The sequence below is a fragment of the Chiloscyllium punctatum genome, chromosome 7 (genome assembly GCF_047496795.1).
Source record: "Chiloscyllium punctatum isolate Juve2018m chromosome 7, sChiPun1.3, whole genome shotgun sequence".
NCBI classification, from domain to species: Eukaryota; Metazoa; Chordata; class Chondrichthyes; order Orectolobiformes; family Hemiscylliidae; genus Chiloscyllium; species Chiloscyllium punctatum.
The window spans coordinates 104,165,527-104,188,057 of NC_092745.1; the positions used below are offsets into that span (position 1 = coordinate 104,165,527).

General features: G+C 39.5%; 1 protein-coding gene across 8 annotated transcripts in view; it reads right to left on the reverse strand.

The window, feature by feature from the left end:
* LOC140480004 (MAP kinase-interacting serine/threonine-protein kinase 1-like) overlaps positions 1-22,531 on the reverse strand; it is a 69,750-nt gene that overhangs the window by 36,551 nt on the left and 10,668 nt on the right. For 4 of the 8 annotated variants that reach the window (XM_072574485.1, XM_072574487.1, XM_072574482.1 and 1 more), the window contains exons 2-6: positions 21,887-21,942; positions 9,312-9,413; positions 7,646-7,743; positions 7,387-7,466; positions 3,465-3,538 (exon numbers count right to left, since the gene is read on the reverse strand). In XM_072574485.1, coding sequence (XP_072430586.1) covers positions 3,465-3,538; positions 7,387-7,466; positions 7,646-7,743; positions 9,312-9,408 — 349 coding nt within the window. In that variant the 5' untranslated portion in view covers positions 9,409-9,413; positions 21,887-21,942. Of the gene's footprint in view, positions 1-3,464; positions 3,539-7,386; positions 7,467-7,645; positions 7,744-9,311; positions 9,414-20,256; positions 20,372-21,886; positions 21,943-22,531 lie in introns of all 8 variants that reach the window. The other 4 variants (XM_072574483.1, XM_072574484.1, XM_072574486.1 and 1 more) reach the window with 2 other exon arrangements.

A 22,531-nucleotide genomic window follows, 5' to 3' on the forward strand; every position in this document is an offset into this window, starting at 1 on the left:
AGCATTTTGGAGATACTGACCACAACTGCCTCACATTCTACATAGCTATGGAGAAGGAGAGGATTAGGCAAAATGGGAGGATATTTAATTGGGGAAGAGGAAACTATGATGCGATTAGACATGAGTTAGGAAGCATGGATTGGGAGCAATTGTTCCATGGTAAAGGCACTATAGACATGTGGAGACTGTTTAAGTTGTTGCAAGTGATGAATAAATATGTCCCTCTGAGACAGGCAAGAAGTGGTAAGATAAAGGAACCTTGGATGACGGGATCTGTGGAGCTTCTCGTCAAAAAGGAAAAAGGCAGATTACATAAGGTGGAGGAAGCTAGGGTCAAGCTCAGCTCTAGAGGATTACAGGCAGGCAAGGAAGGAGCTCAAAAATGGTCTGAGGAGAGCCAGGAAGGGGCACGAGAAAGGCTTGGCAGAACGGATTAGGGAGAACACAAAGGCATTTTACACTTATGTGAGGAATAAGAGAATGGTCAAAGAAAGAGTAGGGCCAATCAGGGATAGCATAGGGAATTTGTGTGTGGAGTCTGAGGAGGTAGGGGAAGCCCTAAATGAGTTTTTTGCTTCTGTCTTTACGAAAGAAACGAACTTTGTAGTGAATGAAACTTTTGAAGAGCAGGTGTGCATGCTGGAATGGATAGAGATAGAGGAAGCTGATGTGCTGAAAATTTTGTCAAACAAACATTAAGATTGACAAGTCGCCAGGCCCGGACCAGATTTGTCCTCGGCTGCTTTGGGAAACGAGAAATGCAATTGCTTCACCACTTGCGAAGATCTTTGCATCCTCACTCTCCACTGGAGTCATACCTGAGGACTGGAGAGAGGCAAATGTAATTCCTCTCTTCAAGAAAGGAAATAGGGAAATCCCCGGCAATTATAGACCAGTAAATCTCACACCTGTCGTCTGCAAGGTGTTAGAAAGGTCTCTGAGGGGTAGGATTTATGACCATCTGGAAGAGCATGGCTTGATTAAATGCAGTCAACACGGCTTTGTGAGGGGCAGGTCATGCCTCACAAACCTTATCGAGTTCTTTGAGGATGTGACTAGAAAAGTTGATGAGGGTCGAGCTGTGGATGTGGTTATATGGACCTCAGCAAGGCTTTTGATAAGGTTCCCCATGGTAGGCTCATTGAGAAGGTCAGGAGGAATGGAATCCAGGGGAACTTAGCTGTCTGGATACAGAATTGGCTGACCAACAGAAGACAGCGAGTGGTAGAAGGAGGAAAATATTCTGCCTGGAAGTCAGTGGTGAGTGGTGTTCCACAGGACTCTGTCCTTGGGCCTCTATTGTTTGTAATTTTTATTAATGACTTGGATGAGAGAATTGAAGGATGGGTCAGCAAATTTGCAGACGACATAAAGGTTGGGGGTGTTGTTGACAGTATAGAGGGCTGTTGTAGACTGTAGCGGGACATTGACAGGATGCAGAGATGGGCTGAGAGGTGGCAGATGGAGTTCAACCTGGATAAATGTGAGGTGATGCATTTTGGAAGGTCGAATTTGAAAGCCGAGTACAGGATTAAGGATAGGATTCTTGGCAGTGTGGAGAAACAGAGGTATCTTGGTGTGCAGGTACATAGATCCCTTAAAATGGCCACCCAAATGGACAGGGTAGTTAAGAAAACATATGGTGTTTTGGCTTTCATTAACAGGGGGATTGAGTTTAAGAGTTGTGAGATCTTGTTGCAGATCTATAAAACTTTGGTTAGACTGCATTTGGAATACTGCGTCCAGTTCTGGTCGTCCTATTATAGGAAAGACGTGGATGCTTTGGAGAGGGTTCAGAGGAGGTTTACCAGGATGCTTCCTGGACTGGAGGGCTTATCTTATGAAGAGAGGTTGACTGAGCTCAGACTTTTTTCATTGGAGAAAAGGAGGAGGAGAAGGGACCTAATTGAGGTGTACAAGATAATGAGAGACATAGATAGAGTCGATAGCCAGAGACTATTTCCCAGGGCAGAAATGACTAACACGAGGGGTAATAGTTATAAGCTGGTTGGAGGAAAGTATAGAGGGGATGTCAAAGTCGGGTTCTTTACACAGAGTTGAGAGAGCATGGAATGCATTGCCACCAGCAGTTGTGGAAGCAAGGTCATTGGGGACATTTAAGAGACTACTGGACATGTATATCGTCACAGAAATTTGAGGGTGCATACATGAGGATCAGTGGTCGGCACAACATCGTGGGCTGAAGGGCCTGTTCTGTGCTGTACTGTTCTATGTTCTATCTTTGGATTGTGGGTAGAAACCAGACACCCGGAGGAAACTCACACAGACATGTGGAGAATGTGCACACAGACAGTCGCCCAAGGCTGGAATCGAACCCATGTCCCTGGTGCTGTGAGGCAGCAGTGCCAACCACTGAGCCACCATGCCGCCCCATTGACATTCACCATCTATATTAGCATATCTTGTGTACTAAGTTAAGTGAAAAATAAAAAAAAAGCCAGGTCAGATTTCAACTAAAGCATACAGCAGGATAAAGAGATAACAGATAGGGCGGCACGGTGGCACAGTGGTTAGCACTGCTGCCTCGCAGCGCCGGAGACCCGGGTTCAATTCCCGCCTCAGGCGACTGACTGTGTGGAGTTTGCACGTTCTCCCCGTGTCTGCGTGGGTTTCCTCCGGGTGCTCCGGTTTCCTCCCACAGTCCAAAGATGTGCAGGTCAGGTGAATTGGCCATGCTAAATTGCCCGTAGTGTTAGGTAAGGGTTAGATGTAGATGTAGATGTAGATGTAGGGGTATGGGTGGATTACGCTTCGGCGGGGCGGTGTGGACTTGTTGGGCCGGAGGGCCTGTTTCCACACTGTAAGTAATCTAATCTAATCTAAAACAGGTGTCGGATTTTAAAAAAAACCTTTGGCACTGAATTCCGTCATTAGTTCTCCAAAACAAAAAAAGATAAATAGCACTCCTGGTGTTTTGGATAAGCTAGTGGAGGCAAGTCTCTGGAACTGTAACATGTTGAAGTAATGGGCAGGGGTTACAGACTATATACATTTTATGGATGAGCTGGTGGGATCTAATGATTTGTTCTTCAGTTCTACTTAACGTACATTTATGTCCTTTTTGTCCCCATTTGCCCATACCTCTAACACAATTAGCAATTAAAATACAAGCAATTACTATGCTTCCAACATCGTTGCACCAACACCTAATCTTGAATGGGTGGATCAGCAAACTGACCGAAGGGAATGGTGAACACAATAGACTGACCGATGCGTCTAAAACTTGCATTGTAGCGTTAAACTAATTAACTGTGCGTGAAGAATTTTGCAAAGTTCTGTGCCTGAAATATAGAAACTTGTTTATATAAAAATTTCATGAACTGTACTAAAATGAGAACAAGGTCCTTGTTGTGTTTTCAAGTGGAAGAACATTAGTTTGAGCACCAAGAAAGCACAACACTTTGCAGCAACTATTTGCTGCAGAAATAATAAATATGACCTACCTCCACGCATTTTTTCAAACACCAGGTAGAAGTGTGCTTCATCCTCAAAAAATTCAATCAGTTCTAAAATGTTCCTACAAAAAGGCAGAAAAAAATTCAAATCCCATGAGACGTCAGTGAAAAAGATAAAACCAAGAAAAAAATGCCTCCTGTTCCAATTGAATAACAAGTGAATGAAAACATTTTATCATATATTGATTTCCTTTCTTCACACAGACATATTTCTCTTGTGAATTTCTGTGGTGGTATTTGAAAATGTAACAGACTCTTTCCACACATCTCAATTTGCTGGAGTCTGAATAACAGGCTGTGACATTGTCAAGTAACAGTCTTTGTCTATCTTATTAGCTACAAATTATTTACTATTATAAAATCTCCTATGAAGAATTCACTATTATAAAAATTACAATGTAAGTTTATTTAACATTGATTGTGTTGGGCTTGGTTTAAAGCTACAAAGTGCAGTCATGTTCTAACATTAAGCCCATCTATTGTTCCAACAGTAGGGTAATTGCAGCCCCAATGAGCCAATTGTCAGTCTGATGTAAACATTCAATGTTTTAAAATGCCCAGTCCACAAACAAACCCATGAAAGATCATTCCTCTCCTCCATGCCTTGGGAAACCTGCGTAGGTCCTTTTACTGCTGTTGTAAATCAACATGAACATGGCCACACACTATTATTAGGAATTAATATGATCTGTGTGACCATCTGGATTTGGCTCTATACAAACCTTTGAGTATTACATATTCTGAATGCTGATAAGCTCTCTCATAGCATTTACTACTGAGCGAGGTGAATTGGAAGATTATTATATAATCTTGGCAATGTAACAGGTAGGAGGAATACGATATTGAGTAGCATGATCAAACATTGAAACTGTCATCACAACAACTGCCAAGGCAACAGGTGTCACTGAAAACAAAACAGCACAACAATAGTTGCAGGATTGAGTGTTGCAATAATCCTGTTAACGACTGTTCATGTGTGAAGAAATCTGCACATCTGGCAATTAATTGACAGAACTACACCACAAATTTCACAATAACACAAAAGGTGTTATTGTATATATAATCATTTTTAAGAAATTTAAATTAACAGGAAGACTGATAAATAATAGTTACACACTATGTTTGACTTCTTACTTGTCTATCTTCCTTCCCCAGTACTCCAAAACCTCCCTTAAATATTACGTAAACCTGAATTTTCATTTGCTTCTTCCTTAGGACAAAACAAGATGTATAATATAGCTCTTCACAATATGCTTCACCTCTCCTCACGGTTTTAATTATTTTCCAAGGTGTAAGATTTCATGGGTATCCTTCCATTAGTGTTTGGTTAAGTGACCATCCAATGTTCCTTCATCAACCTCAAGTACAGGCCCCTTTGCAACTTCTGGTCAGTGCCTTAAAATATTTACTCCTAGAATGAAGTTAATTGCCTTTCATTGAAGGGATTGATGTGGACATCTGTGAAACATAACAGGAATGAGCCATTCAGTCCCCTCAAGCTTGTTCCATCATTCAATGAGATCATGGTTGATCTTTGCCTTAAGTCCATTTACCTGCCTTAGTCTAATGTCTTAAATTTTTGTTAAGCAAAATATTATCTCAGATTTAAAATTAACAACAGATCCTGCATCCACTGCTGTTTGTGGAAGTGAGTTCCAAACATCTACCAGCCTTTGTGTGTAGAAGTGCTTCCTAACACCTCTCCTGCATGGTCTGGCCGAATTCTCAAACTATAACCTATAGTTACAGAATCTTCAACCAATGGTAATAGTTTATCGTTAGCTACCCTGTCTCTCCTTGTTAACACCCTGAAAACCTCTATTAGATCACGCCTTAATCTTTTAAATTCTAATTTCATTAACCCCTTCTCATAACTTAGCTCCTGAAGTCCTGATAGCAGTCTTGTAAATCTTCAGTTACTCGCTCTAAGACCAATATATCGTTATTAAGGTGTGGTCCACATATCTGCTCTCAGTGCTCCACCAGGACTCTAACAAGGATTATGTATAACTGCAGTTTAACGTTTGCATTCTTGTGCTTCAGTCCTCGAGATATAAAAGCCAGCATTCCAAGAGCTTTCTTGAATATTTTCTCCAACTGTTCATGATATTTCAAATACCTATGCACGTAAACTCCAAACTGACTTTCAAAATCCACTGTATTAAACTTCGCATCATCTAGAAAGTACCCTGATCTATCCTGTATTGGTTCAAATTGGGTAATTTAACACGTAATTTAACAAGGTTTCTTTAGCTTCGAGATAAATTAATCTTACATAAGACCATAAAACAAAAGGAACAAAAATAGGCTGTTTGTCCCCATGAGTCTCCACTGCTATTCAATCATGGCTGGTATGTTTCAAAGCCTCAGTCTCCTACTTCTCCCTGTAACCCATGATCCCTTTAGTATCTATGTATCTCTGTCTTAAATACATTCAATGACTTGGCCTCCACAGCCTTCTGAGTAATGAGTTCCACACATTAACCACCACTGGCGGAAGAAATTCCTCCTCAACTCAGTTCTAAAGGGTCACCTCTTCACTCTGAGGCTGTGCCCTCAGGTCATAGGACTCCAGGATCATTCTTGCTAACATTGTCTGGACCCCCTCTAGTGCCAACGCATCCTTCCTTAGATATGGGACCCAAAACTGTTCACAATATTCCAAATATGGTCTGACCAACTACAGCCTTGTGCAGTCTTAGTGCATCTCTGTTCTTCTATTCTAGCCGTCTTGAAATGAACGCTATCATATTTGTCTTCCTAACTTCCAGTCTTTCTCCTCCTATTAACTTTGTCATGTACTGAATACTGCCTGCCTCTCCCAGAATGCATCACAGATGATACATCATGCAGAATTCTGACAATGTCATACAAAAAGGAGCTGTACATGAGCAGAAAGAAGTATACTATTGAAATTGTTATGAAGATGAGGGTGTATCTTTAAGAGTGTGAAGCACTTGACCAGTACACTGAGCACTGGAGAATTTACAAAGTAACATTTGATTAAGAACAAGCAGCACTAGCTGAGTTGCTATGAAACAAAAAACACAAATCGAATTCGGTCAATCAGTGTAAATTATACACAGAAAAATTTCAAACTCCAACCAATTTGAATTGAGTATATTGGCAATCTTAAAAGCCAATGACACAATCCGATTATTTGGGTGTATAAGACCAAGGAAAATTAAACAGTTGAGAGGAGAACTGCCGAGCCTAGCATGTAAACAGAGTGCTTGGAAAAAAAGCTCTCTTAAAAGTAGCTTTTTGATCAGTAACCTGTGATGCAGGTATTCATAAGAAAAAGAAAAGACACAGAAAGATCCCATATTCCTGATGAAGAGCTTTTGCTCAAAACATCGACTCTCCTGCTCCTCAGATGCTGCTTTACCAACTACGCTTTTCAGCACCACACGTTTGTCTCTGATCTCCAGCATCTGCAGTTCTTGCTTTTTCCCCCAGTTTCATATGTTAATTAGTTTTCTGCTATTTCATTGCCACCATATTTTGTATTGGTGAAGAATCCATATAAATACACATATTCCAGTCAACATGCATATACACATTTTGAAGCAGTGTGCACACGTGGTGTTAATAGGTGCTACCTTTGAGTTAATGACCTGGCTTGGACCCATCAGACCTGTTTTTTTTCCCTCCTACACTGCAAATAAATAAACAAACAGAAGATGACACTGAGAACAAAGGAGTGCATGAAAGTTAATTAGAAAAACGAGATTGAATGAGAAGAGGAAGATAGAAAGTTAAAACTTAAAAGGAAGACAGAGAAATCGCTATAATAAAGTGGTCTACTGATATTCTTGAAGGTATTAATTTTTTGTTTTGAGTATAGTGGTACATCACTTCTCTAAGTTAGCTCTGCTCATACCTCCATACTGTAGGATTTGAAACTTACTGGCTTCCCTGACATTGGTATAAAGTCTCCACTTCACGGAACACCCTATTTCGGCTCAGATCTGTTTTCTTCTCAATTATCTGTAGGGGAAAAAAAATAAAGTACTTTTGCCTTTATTATAACAATTAAGACCAAGACAGGTATAACTCCAATATGGTTTGAACTCCAATATGGAAAAGCTGAATTTTCAGGAGTTGCATCTTCCATTGCAAGAAATATATTCCACACGAAGTAATGGTGATAACATTTTGCTCATTACCTTCACAGCACATTCTTTTCCACTGTGTAAATTGACACAGCCTCGGACCTTGGCATAGGATCCTTCGCCTAGATGTTCATCAGTCAATTTGTACAAATCTATCAATGCAATTAATGATTTAATAAATAATTATTTCAGAATTCACAATATTGTCATCACACTTAACAAGATTCTACCATGGAAAATCATGAGCAAACTGATTAAAATGAGGTCAGAACATAACCAATCATAAATAATTGGAAAAGCAAAGCTTAAAAAATTTGCTTACTTTCCCTCATCAATTTCTGGGGATAGTGGCTTTTTACCAATAAACAGAAACATTATGTGTAGAACCATCACTCTGTGCCTCTTACAAGTAAATTAAAGTACCTGGAGAAGGAAGATTGAGAGCAGCAGAACTTGACAAGCCGATTGGATCGGGTCAGCAAAATGAAATGGAAAATAGATCCAAAAGGTGTGACTGTGTCTCATCAAAGGCATTTTACCTGTCAGCAGGGAACAGCTTTCCCAGTCTTCTTCTCTATCCATGACACCCCAATTTTTTTTTTTTGCAGCTGTTTGTGTGCATTGGGCAAGTTTTAAAGGAGGGTTACAGTTTTAACTAGAAGAATTGACAGTTCGTAATTGTTGACTTGTAGCTAGAATCTATTTACACGAAGCAAATATTAATTCATGTTGAGTACAAGATTCTAGCCCATGCTGACAAACCGGGGAATTGTATCCACTTCTTATAAAATCTTTAACTTTCATATGACTTTGCGATTTGTAGCGCGCTACCCCTGTGAGACATAACAATCGTCTATTTGGAAGCTTGACTCTCTGCAAAGGAGTATAGATGCCCATTTGAAGAAATGCACAAGGCAAAACATAACATTACAGAAGACTTTCAAAGCTATAAGCCAAAGCTTGGAAACAGCTAAGTTCTTCTGTCAGGGAAGGGATTCAATGAAAGAATTAATTAGTTGAGTTTGGGGCATTAAAATTAGTGCAAGAAATTTAGGTGACTATTTTTTAGAAAATAAAACGTTGACAGAATTATAGGACAGGTTATCATTAGGAAAAATGGCAGGGAAAATGTTTACAGATTTTAAGAAAAGAACCAAGTGAATATCTGCTCAGGGTTTTTGGCTTCTGTGCCCAAGGTCAATGTTAGGGAGAGTCAGTTAAATGGAACAAAGATAATCTTATGCCCAAGATCTTACTATGTATGTTACTGTGTATTTTCTATATATTACAAATTCCATTCACTAACTGTCTGAAATTTATATTTTAACTCACATACCTGTTTCATAAATGAAATTACAATGGACTACTGAGTATTTATCTTTTCCTGTCTGAAGAATCTCTTTCTTTCAGCAGGCTTTAAACATTTGACAAGGTTAGCTTTGACAGTAATGGATTTCACTTGCATCCAGTAGATGGCTTTTTCAATTTCATACCTTCAAATTTTATCAGTACGGTGACACAAAATGAGTCTGCTTCTCAGCAAATAAATAATTTTGGATGGTGAGTTACAGGAGTATGATACACTCTGCAGGGATCCTCAATGACCTAATATTAGATGGCATGGGGTTTTGTAACAGTATCATAAAGGAAATATACTAGGTTAAACTCTGGCATGTCAACCTACTCTACTGAACAATTAGAATGAACCAAAAACAATTACCTTCAAACTTTCCAGTAAGGCTGTTTCTAGCCCTGGTTCTTCTCTTTTTCTTCTTCCGCTTTCCAATATCAATAATATTGACTGGCTGACTGGACATAATTTCTGTGAAGAAAAACACTTAAATGTACATGTAACAATATTTATTGTTTGGATGATCATTCAAATATTATGAACTTCTCCTTTTATCAACCCATCCCACTCTGCACAGTGCTGGGAAGGAAATAAATGCGAGCAAACATGAGAAACTGAAGGATTAAGTTCGACTGCGACACAGAAATCATATTTATGGAATTCAAGATGCTGCAGACGACTGACAGTCAATTATTTTCGATCAGAGAGAAACATGTCTTCTCAAAAGCTTTATCTGTCATTAGTCATACCTCTATTCAGATACTATGCTAGGACAAATTGTACTTTGTATCTCAAAGGTTAGCTTCAATGGACATCCTTGTTCTATCATTTGCAATTAAATACACTCACACCACCCCCTCTATCTACTTTATCACTGCTCTCATTATCTCTGGATCGAAGATCTCTACAACTTACACCTGTGACCAAAAGTTGGATAATTTACTCCTATTATTTAACCCATCAGCCCTCTATAATTGGCAGGTCGTAAATGCCCTACAATGACTCCTATTGTAAAAGCATCCTAACTGAAATCTGCAACCTATTGCAACAATACTGCCACCTTAGAATAGGACAGGGACTACAGTTTTTAGTGGTAAAAGTTTAGCTGGTAGTATTTGCAACATTTCATAATATGCTATTCAATATTGCATAAGGGAAGTCAGAGGTAAGCAAGTTGAGCAAGCACGTGGCTTCTCTAGGATTGCAGGTTGTCACATCACTTAGCAAGTTCCACCAGTTGAATTATGCCAATTCTCTCATCGGTCAGCAACTCCTGTCTTTGTGCTCTGTCCCTGTTGTGGCCCATTCCCTCTTAATGTCTCACCTTCTGCAGATCTATGCTCTAAGATAGATGCAATGTCACTATCTGACTGGTGGACGCAACTATAAAGTAATAGAGCTGTGTCTTCATCATTACTTTCTTCTTAACAGTTTTTTCACTCCCTCTTGTTTATCTGCAGAGTGGAACTCAGAGGCAAGTTTGTGCTGTGGTTCTAGTGTGTTGGCAGTGGGGAGGTATTAATGTGTGCAGGCTTACACTGTCTGCAGCTTGCTAATCAGAATAGAGTGAGAGAAGGGAAAGTGGGACGTGAGAAGATTATTAGCTCTGACGTTACCATCAGCTTTGATGGATTCAGGCCCATCCTTGGAATAGGGCATCCCATAATAACCTGCACAGTCTCGATGGCAGTAAAGATATGTCCAGAAAGAGAGAAGCAAGTGAATGTCATGCAATGTACTTAGGTGATGTGACTCTTATGATCATATTTAGCAGTAGTGAGCACAAGTTGAAAGACATGAGTGTGAAGCTTGCAGAATTGCTAAGTGTGACAGTGAGATGAAGCTGATCTTCTTAGGCTATTGGCTAAGTGACTATTGGCACCAGCTCCCATGGTTATTTAGGTCCACTGCCTTTTTGAGGTGTTTGCATGACCTCCTGCCTTCCAACCCTCCAATACAACCTCCCATGCAATGTCCAAAGACAGTAGATCCCATTGTCTCCCAGCTTGCAACATCATTTATTGTTTCCTATGTTGCACTGACTTCCTATAAACTTCAGCAACACTGTACCCTCTTCAAGAGGTCCAGACCAGTTTTAATTGGTGCTGGCAAGTTTTGACTTTGAGCCCACTGTAATGCATAAAGCCAAAGAACAGCACAGCTCATGGTGGCTGCAAAAGTGTTCAAGTGCTGACGACAATACACTGGAAGGTCAATGATTAAATTCATGTTAAAAACTTCCCACCCGTTTTTGAGGACTATCCAGTTTAAACCTCATGATTCAAATGTTGTATCTTAGTCTATTTTTTATAATAAATAAACCGTAGAGGTGGAACTTAAAGACCATCAATTATCACTGAGCATTCACTCCAAATTTCCTTTTCTTGCTCCTTCTTAACAGTTTGCCACTGTTCCAAAATGAAAACTCACGACACAGTATCCCATTATAAATAATCCCCCCCTTCAGATCTCAAATTTTCATCTCTCCAAATTTTATTCATTTCAAACTTGGTGCTATGCTACACAACACACCTTGGCCCTTCCGAATAATTTTTCCACCTTATTTTGATTGTTTTTATTTGATAAAACTTGCGACATCTTGCTTTTCTTCCTCTTGCAAAATGCTTCATGCCAGAAGCTGACATGAACAAGTTCACATATCAAAAGCAATCAAATTGCTTAATTAGGTCTCATATGCAATGTGACTTTACAAAATTCTTTTTTTACTGATGTAGACAGTAAGTTTTTTTGTGCATAATCTATAACACCTAAGAAATAAATTGGGAACCACCCAATCTAGTTTTTGCTGTTAGTAGTTTTGTTTTTCGCCTTTCAGCTCAACATGTTAGCATGTGTAGTGTTCATCTGTTCATCAGCAGATTTAATCTCACTAAATATTTTAGCAATTTGAACAAATTTCTTCAAACAAGAGCTTGCAAATCAAATCAAGCCACACTCCTGAGCAAGGAAACAAGAGCAAAGATAGAATCAGTTAAAGGAGGGTCAGAAAAAGCAAGATTAAATCCACTCTTAGATTCTCTTTCTGAATCATTCCACATCTCTCTTCCCCTGAAAACCTAACACTTGGGCAAAGTTTTTGGCCCAATCCTCCTTTAGGTATCAAATTTGTTTGATCACCTCTCCTTTGAAACATTTTAGACATTTTATCACATTAAAAATGCTACACAATTACATGTTGTTACTGTTGCTTAAACATCTCAGAGTTGGTACCCAAGTCTGAGTGTACTTGAATTATTGTACACAGTACTTGCTGCAATAGAACCACCTTTTAAACTAAACAGCAGGGGCAAGGACTCAAATCTGGGTAGGTGTAGTGAATCAAAGAGGGGTAAAAGGTAACAGAAGAAGGAATTAATTTGGGAAATGATAAACAGGCAATGACAGGAAGGAACAGAGAATACAGATCTACAAGCAAATCAGATAAGACTGGTGGTGATAAAAATAATAAAAGGAAAGAAGTTGTAGTGATCAAAACAAAACAGATGAACTAACAGTACAAATTGAGACAGGTATGATCTAGTGGCTATTACTGAGTTGAGGCTACAGGATGATCTAAATTGCAACAAGAATATCAAAGTGTATGCAAATTTCTGGAAGGCAGGAAGTTAGGAAAAGGGTGGAGGAGTGATTCTGTTAATTCAAGATGAAGTTAATACAATAGACAGGGATGATCTAAATACCAGGATACAGAAACAGCTAGGGAAAAATGAACATACATATAAACATAATGAACAAGGAGGAGTAGAGAATTCAAGCCTTCTCTGACATTTAATATGATCATGGCTGATCTCATTTCAGCTTCAACTTCACTTTCCTGCCTACCTTCCATAACCCTTCAACCCAGTACTAATTAAAAAGCTGGCTACCTCCTTCTTATATTTACTTAATGTCCCACAATCCACTGCAGTCTGGGTGGTGAATTTCAGAGTCATGAACTTTTGAGAGAAGTATATACTCCTAGTTTATGTTTCAAATCTGCTACCTCTTATCCTAAGATCATAACATCTCATTTTTGATTGCCCCAGAAGACGAAACATCTTCTCTACGTCTATTTTTTCCAATGCACGGTGGCACAGTGGTTAGCACTGCTGCCTCACAGCGCGGAGAACCGGGTTCAATTCCCGCCTCCGGCGACTGACTGTGTGGAGTTTGCACGTTCTCCCCGTGTCTGCGTGGGTTTCCTCCGGGTGCTCCGGTTTCCTCCCACAGTCCAAAGATGTGCAGGTCAGGTGAATTGGCCATGCTAAATTGCCCGTAGTGTTAGGTAAGGGGTAGATGTAGATGTAGGGGTATGGGTGGGTTACGCTTCGGCGGGGCGGTGTGGACTTGTTGGGCCGAAGGGCCTGTTTCCACACTGTAGGTAATCTAATCTAATCTTACATACATCCATTAGATCTCCTCTCATTCTTCTAAACTCTACAGTACAGGCCTAAAATGCTCAATCTCCCATTAGAAGCCAAACCCCTCACCTCTGGAATCAATCTAGTGAACCTAGTTTGAAGTGCCTCCAATACAACTCCATCCCTCCTCAAGTAAGAGGACCAAAATTATATGTAATACACCTGATGCAGTCTCTTTAATGCCTTGTACCATTGCAGCAACACTTCCTACTTTTATACTTCATATTTTTTGCAATAAATGCCAAAATTCTATCTGCCGTCCTTATGATCTGCTGCACCTGCACACTTGTTTTCTGTGATTCATGCAGGAGATGCCTCTGCACTGAGGCACACTGAAGTTTCTTTCTGCTTAGATAAAAAGCTGCTTTTCTATTCTTCTATCCAAAATGGATAATCTCACACTTCTCTATGTTAAACTCCTTGTGCCAAATTTTGGCCAATTTACCTAACCTATCCATGTCAATTTGCAAATTTCTTATTTCTTTAATTCAGTTAACTTTTTCAGCTATTAGTGTCATCTGCAAATCTACTATAGAACCTTTGATCCTTGCATCCAAGTCATTAAAATCCATTTTAAATATTACATTTCCTTCCTGCCTATCTTCCAAAACACCAAGTACTCTTGGACTTTCAATTCTCAAATCAGGACTCCCTGCAACCATGTCTCCATAATCACCTCCAAATCATACCCATTTGTCTCTTTGTGCTGTCAACTCATTAATTTTACTACAAATGCTTTGTGCATTCAGATAAAAAGCCTTTATGTTTGTTCTATTATCAAAGTGCATACTCTTGTACAATTCCTTTGGGCAATATGACATTGTCAAATTCTTTTTATTTTCTGCTAACAGTCAGTCTTATCACTCACGTGCACTTGCACCTTCTCCTTAGCCAACAGCTTCCTCACAGTTTTCTTGTGATATCACTGCTTTTTTCACTCTGTGGTGAGCTGCTTCCCCCACAGCTACTTTCCTCATTCACCTCTCTGCATGCTGTTTTAACTCATTGGGTTCACCTCTCTCCCTGCTGTTTCATGATCCCTGTTCTTTGAGGAAAGATAAAGGCAAGTAGTCACTTGTTGGAGTGGTGTTTGGATTCCCAAACATTAATCACGTGATAGAGCAGTGTATCAGGAGACAAATAATAGGAGCTTGTCAAAAGGGCACAGTGATTACCATAGGATTTTAACCAATTTACAAACTGGAAAAATCAGACCAGATGAAGAATTCAAGTGCTTTCAGAACAATTTCTTAGACCAGCATGTTATAGAATCAACCAGAGACCAAGCTAGGCTTGGCTTTTACCAATGAGGTGGGATTAATTACTAACCTTACAGGGAAAATGCCCGTGTAGGTACAATCACAGTATGACTGAATTTTACATTCATTGCATAGTCCAAGACTACTATCTTGTTTTAATAAAAGGTAATTATAAGGATATGAAAGCAGGGTCAGTGAACATCAGCTGGCAATGAATGTTAAGGGATAATAGAGATGTAGTAGCAAACATTTAATGAAATATTACAGAAAGCATTGAACAGATATATTCCAACAAATAAAAATTCGAAGGCATATACCTCTATTGTTAAGTAAAAAAATCAAACATAATAAGAAAATCAAAGTCAAACTCAAAAGACATAATTTTGCAAAGTGGCAGTTCAGAAAGAATACCAAACAAAAGCAAAAAAATTACCAATACATTAAAAGGGTAGAAAATTAGAGTATGAAAGAAATTTATAACATATAAAACAAAACAAAATACTCAGGGACATGTAATTTTTCACAAGGACAAGGAGGCATTGCAGTCACTTAATTAGTATGAAAATAAGTAAGATAGTACGAATTGGTCTTGGACCAAACAATGCATATTCCATTTGGCTGGAGGAAGAATTAACAAGCGAATGAAGTCACTGATGGGAGTAAATCTATATTCCAGGATGAAGAAAAGCTTTAGGAAGGAGGATAAATTGACCATGCTAATCCAAAGAAATTAAGAATAGTAAGAAAGTGAAAGAAATAAAAACATACAATGTGGCAAAGATCAGTGGTAAAAAGAAGAATTGAGAAAGTTTTAAATGCCAACAAAAGGTGACCAAACAAAGGAGGAGAAAATAAACTAAGAGGATAAATGAACAAGTAATGTCAAAAATGACAGTAAGGGCTTCTTTAAAGTAAGCACCGGCCCCTTAATGGATATGGTTGGTGCAATAATAATAGGGAACCAGACAAAGGAAATGAATAAATACTGTATTAGTCTTAAATTGTACGTTCACTTCCATCAGTCATTAATATGTAAAGTACTGTATACATTGCTACTTAACGAGAGTCCCTGATTTTGAAGGTAGTTTTTGCACAGGATAGAGGATTGGCTAACTAAAGAAGACAAAATTGGGATAAAGGGTCTTTTTCAGGATGACAACAACCTATAACTAGTGGAATGCCACGAGGATCAGAGCTGGGCTGACAATTGTTTGCAATATATATTAATAAATTTGATGATGGAAGTAAATGTACAACTGCCACGTTTGCAAATGACACTAAAATAGGTGTCAAGAGTATGGTGCTGGAAAAGCACAGCAGGTCAGGCAGCATCCAAGAAGCAAAAACAAAAATCGATGTTTCAGGCAAAAGCCCTTCATCAGATTCCTGAGGAAGGTTTTTCCTGTTGAAGGGCTTTTGCTTGAAACATTGACTTTGCTGCTCCTTGGATGCTGCCTGACCTGCTGTGCTTTTCCAGCACCAAACTCTCGACTCTAAACTCCAGCCTCTGCAGTCCTCACTTTCGCCTACTAAAATAGGTGGTTACGGAAATGGTCAGCATGACACCAAGTTTCTTCATTGGATTATAGACCAGTTAAATGAGTGGGTAAAATCTTGACATGTGGAACAGAATGAGGAAATTATATTGCACTTTAGCAGGAAGAATAGAAGAGCTAAACATTTATTTAAATGGAGAAACAATACAAGCTCTATGGTACAATGAGGGGAATACAGGAGCAGATGGACCTCAGGATTCAAATGCTTAATTCTCCGAAGGTGGCCAGGAAAGTTGAAACAGTTATTATGATGACTTATACAGGATCCTTGGGTGTACAATAGAGACAGAGTACAAAAGCTAGTGATGCTACACCTCAGCAAACCATTGGTCAGACCACATTTGAAGTAAAGCGTTCAGTTCAGTGTACCTTATTTAAAGATGTTAAAGCCCTGGAGAGTGTGCAAAGGGGATTTATTAAAATGATGCCAGGAATGAGGGACTTTTTGTTTTAAGATGCAAGGAAAGATTAGAGAAATTGGGTTTATTCTGCTTGCAGCAAAGATTAAGCAGTGATTTTATTGAGTTGATAAAAATTATGAATGATGATGATAGGGTAAAGAGGGATACACTTGTTTCCACTAGTTGGTATGTCAGTAATGAAGGGGTCACAATTTCAAAACAGTCAGCAAGAGAGCTAGGAGTGAGAGGAAGACAAACTTCATTACTCCGAGCTGTTAGGATTTGCAATACGCTGCCTTGGAGAGTGATGGACGTGAATTCCTTAGAAGTTTCAAGAGAGAGCTGGAAACAATTTGAATGCAATGAACTTAGAGGGCTACAGAAACAGGGCCGGAGAATGGGACTAGGTGGTAGTTCTTTCAGGAATCCACACTGACACAATGGACTGAATGGTGTCCTTCTCTACTGTAAGGTTTTATTGATTCTATGAGCTGTAGAAAGCTGCAGCATGGAGGGATTTGGGGGCCCTCTTGCATGAGTCACAAAAAGCTAGTATTCAAGTTCAGCAAATACCAGAGAAGGCAAATGGAATGTTGCCCCTTATTTCAAAGGTAAAGAGATATAAAAATAGGGAGACCTTGCTAAAACTATGCAATGCACTAGTCAGATCACACCTGTAACAGTGAAAGTTCGGACCCATTGTGTAAAAGAAAACATGGGCAGTGGGTACAGTACAGTTCACTAGGTTAATTCCAGGAATGTCGGGATTTTTTCTGAGAAGAGGTTGAGTAGGTTAGTTCTGAGAGGAGAGGAGATTTTAATGAAACATAAAAGATTCTTGGGGACTTCACAGGCAGATGCAGGGAGGTTGTTTCCCTTTGTGGAGAGTCTACGACTGGTAGACTCCATTATGGCATAACCTCAGAATTAAGCATTAAACATTTAGAGATGAGGGAGAATTTCTTCCCTCAGGCAGTAGTTAATCTGTGGAATAGAGCTGTTGAGGCTGTCATTAAGTATTTTCAAGGCAGAAATGGAGAGATTTTTAATCATAACAAAATCAAAAGTTCTGGGGGAAAGTGGAGTTGGAGGACTATCAGATCAGCCATGAATGGCAGACCAGAGTAGATAAACTGAACGGCCTTCTGTGCTCCTACATCTTATGACCTAATCACATTATCGCAAGAGACAAAAATAGAAATTGCTGAACAGCTGAGCATGTGAGGCAGCATCTGTGAGAGATATCAGAGTTAACATTTCAGGTCGAGTAACCCTTCCTCAGAACTGATCGTAGCTAGGAAATGTCGGTTTATATGCTTAAGATAGGGTCGAGGGGAGTAGGGATGGAGTAATGATAAGTGAAGATAGAGCCCAAAGAGAGAGAAGAAAGTGAGGACTGCAGGTGCTGGAGATCAGAGTCGAAAAGTGTGGCACTGGAAAAGCACAGCAGGTCATGCAGCGTCTGAGGAGCAGGAGAATCAACATTTCAAGATGATGGGCCTATGCCTGAAACCTCCATTCTCCTGTCCCTCAGACACTGCCTGACCTGCTCTGCTTTTCCAGCACCACACTGTTCGACTCTACAGAGACAGAGGAGCAGTCAGACAGACAAAGGAGTGGATAATGATCTGGGAGGGTGAATATCTATTAATGGATAACAATGGATAGTGTTTTAAAAAAAAAACACACACAACGCCAGGTTATAGTCCAACAGGTTTATTTGGAAGCACTAGCTTTCGAGGCGCTGCCTCTTCATCAGGTGGTTGTGGAACATATCCATATGACACAATTTATACCAAAGGGGTTACAGTGTCATGGGGTTGTAATGATATATTAAACAAGTTGTTTAAACAAACTATAACCTGGTGTTGTGTGATTTTTAACTTTGTCCACTCCAGTCCAAAATTGGCACCTCCAAATAATGGATAGTGCGTGTTAGCAGACTATATGATATCAAGTACTGGATTAGTGGTGCTGGAAGAGCACAGCAGTTCAGGCAGCATCCAATGAGCAGCGAAATCAAGATATCAAGGCCTGGTGGTGGGGGTTGGGGTAAGGACATGGGAAAGCTCAAGCCCTAAAGTTAGTGAACTTGATATTGAGTCCAAAAGGCTGGGGGGATCCCCAAGCAAAAAATGAGATGTTGTTCTTCCACCTTGCGCTGAGTTTTGCTGGAGCACTGCAGTGAGCCTGAGACAGAGATGTTGGCCACAGAACAGGGTGGTGTTGAAGTGGCAGGCAACTGGCGGTTCAGGGTCCTTTTTTGCAAATAGAACACAAGTATTCTGCAAAGTGGTCACCCAAATTACGTTTCATTTCCCAAACACAGGGGAGAACACATTGTGCAAAGTGCATTATAGCACTGCTTCAGCTGGAAGTTGTGTTTGGGTCCTTGGACACCGAGAAGCAAGGAAGTAAATGGACAGGTATTGCACCTTACGCAGTTGCAATGGAAGGTGCCATGAAGCTGTGAGTGGGGGTGGAGATGGTGGTGGTGGTGCTGTTGGAAGTCAAGAAGAGTGGACTAGCGTGTCCACAGGGAATGGTCCCTGCTGAAGGCTGACAAAGGGAGGGAGAGGAATTTGGGTTTGGTGATGACATCCCGCTAGAGGTGTCAGAAATGGTGGCTGACGAACCACATTATTGCAGTAATGCCTGGAAAATGCAAAGTTAACTGCAGAGGCATAGGACAGAAAAGAATTTAATTAAATGACTAGTGCAGTGAAAAGATAATTGTGATGTTTTTACTTTGAGTTCTCGGAAAAGTCCAGATAAAATTACACATAAACTATCCAAAGTAATACTCTAAAACAATTTTCCATTATTTGTTGGGAACATTCAGGTAATCATATTGTAATGGAAATGCTTTAAGTAAAGATGCCATGCCTGAGCATCAGCTTCTCTGAGCTAACATGGCAAAAAAATAGCAGAGTACAGAATTAACACCATAGCACTCTAACATACGTCAAACAGGCACTGTATCTGATAATGGAGGATACATTATCCCATATCCATTAAGGACCCATATCTAAATGTATGATCTCAACTTGTCACTTTCCACGGACAAGTCTAATCCATACAAAGCTGTATACAAAAGGTGCAATTACATACATATTGAGATCGCAAATGGCCTGAGTGCTTGTTAAGATACACTGATGGCAGAACACAATGCAGAAAGCTACGGATGATAGCATGGTAAATGGCAGCAAGGTGCATGTGACGGCAGGACCCCATGTAAGGGTCTGCATGAAATGGTGAAAAATATTGCATACCTTGATAACTATTATAGAATCATGTGGAAAAGTCTTAAGTACACTTAATAACATTAAAAACATTTTTCAAAAATGCTGGTACAGTATCTACAAATATTTACGATATTAAAAAGCTGAAGCACACAACAGATTGATCGGCAAAGACAAAATAGTACTGTTTGGTGAGGTCTTTCATCTGAGTTTCTTTGGACTCAAGGTAATATTTTGAACCAACAGCGTATATTTAACATGGACAAGTACAGAATACCAACTACAGGAAAATATTTCTAGTGAAACATTAATGCTTTAATGTTTCCTCTCTGTAGATGGTGACTGAGCAGCTGTGTTTTCAGTATTTTCTAGTTTTATATCGGATTTCCAGTTTTTGTTAAAGTAAAGTAGTTAAAATAGGCTTGTATTTGATACCTGATTTTGATCGTGAATTCCAAGTAATTTCTTCAGGGTAGTTTGTCACTGGATGATTCGAACTGCTGTTGTTGAAATCACTTGCAAGGATCAGGAAGAGTCAAGTTCTCTGCATCTGTTAAGCAGCAATTAATTACTTAAGCACAAGAATAGTATTTTTGTGGTACCATCAGAGTATTATCTCCGACAACAGAAGACAAGGTTTTGACCAATAAGTCAGAAGATAGTGAAGGTAATTCCTTTAGTCAAAAAAATGGAGGCATGCAAAAGTTGGAAAACGACTAGCCAGTTTGCTTAATACCTATCATGGGAAAATTATAGGAGCTATTATGAAAGAAGTTGTAACAGGGTACCTGCACATGTTCAAAACAATCAGAAAGTGTCAACATGGTTTGTGAAAGGAAAATCATGTTTGACTAACCCATGGAGTTGAGATGGTGGATAATGGGGAAGGTGCTCAGTCAAAGATTATTGCAAAAAATAAGTGTTGGGGTAGCATACTGACATGGATAAGAAAGGCTAACAGGAAGGAGAGACTCAGTGTAAATTTTTTTTTCAGGTTGGCAAAATGTAATGAGTGCTGTGCCACAGAGATTATTGCTTGGACCACAACGGTTTATAATTTACGTAAGTGACTTAGATGAAGAGATGGAAGGTATAGTCATCTAATTTAAGGAAGGACGTAAACGTGTTGGAGACAATTTAGACAGGTTTTACTAGACTAATATCTGGAATGGTCAGGCTGTCACCATAGGCAAGGTTGGACAGGCTAAGGCTTTGGGTTATCTATTGCATTTTAAAAGAGTAAGAGGCAATTTGATTGAAACACAAAATCCTGAAGGGTTTTGATAGAGCAGATGTGGATAGGTTTCTCTCATTACAGGATCTGGAACTCAGAGTTGGCCATTTAAAACAGACATTAAACTGATAATTTATTTTCAGAAGTTCCTGAGTCTTCCCAGTTTTTTCCCTCTACCATAATACCAATGATTTGTTTCTCTCCATGTGGGTGTGGGTTTGAGACTGTGTCTTAGCTGGTACTGTTAGATGTTGATAGTTGATGGGTAGTTGAAACCTGTAGCTCGAATCAAATCTTAATAAATATTAGTCCTTGGATAGATACTTATCCTTGAATAAGCATATGGATGGTGATAGGATAGTGTAGGGGGATGGGCTTAGAATAGTTCACAGGTTGGCGCAACATCAAGGGCCTGTTCTGCGCTGTACTGTTCTATGTTTCAAGTCTTGTTAAGCGCAGAAACTTGATTTGCACTCTCTTTCAACATGGGTTTAAAAAGACAGGTAAACTGGGAAATTTCACATCCTTTTATAAAAACTTTCACTCTTGTGATATTTCTGGGAATAGCAGGGCTTGAATTTCAGCGCACTACCAGAGTAAGGATTTGCAAAACCAAACACTATACCCTTCCTTTTCCAAGTACCTAGAGAATTTCATTCCTTCTCTAGATCAATCATTTGGTTCTGTTTCTTTGACTAAATTAGACAAAATATCATACACAATTGAAAATTTCAGTACATCACTGATGTAATAGCATGACTCCACCTATTACTATGACCCTATCAGTTACTTTTATCAATGGAAATTAATATTTGCCTTTGTGATGCTTACCTTGAGGAGGTGTTGAAAGTTCTTCAGTTCTGTTATCATACTCTGCCTCACCATATCTGTCAATTGTGCAATAAAGTAAACATTTTAGTGGAACTAAACAAAGAAGAAATCATTGAAATCAAGAAAGTCATCATTGACACTGTCAACTGGAAGGTGACAATGACTTCTTGAGACTGAATGCAAGAGTAGTGGAAGAAGCGAACAGAAACAAAAAGCTCAACTGGTGAAGAAAGCAGCTCAGATTAAATGAAGGGCAGTAAATGACTACAAGACTATAAGACAAGGAGCAGAAATTTGGCCATTCAGCCCATTACACCTGTTCCGCCATTCAATCATGGCTGATAGTTTTCTTAACCCAATTCTCCCACTTTCTCGCCATAAGCCTTGATCACCCTGACAATCGTGAACCTATCAATCTCCGTCTTAAACATACTCAATGACCTGGCCTCCTCATTCTTGTGTGGCACTGGATTCCATAGATTCACCACTTTCTGGCTGAAGAGATTTCTCCTTATCTCCGTTCTAAAAGGTCTTCCCTTTACTCTAAAGATGTGCCCTCTGGTCCTAGTCTCTCCTACCAATGGAAACATCTTCCCAACATCCACTCTGTCCAGGCCATTCAGTATTCTGTATTTTCCAGTTAGA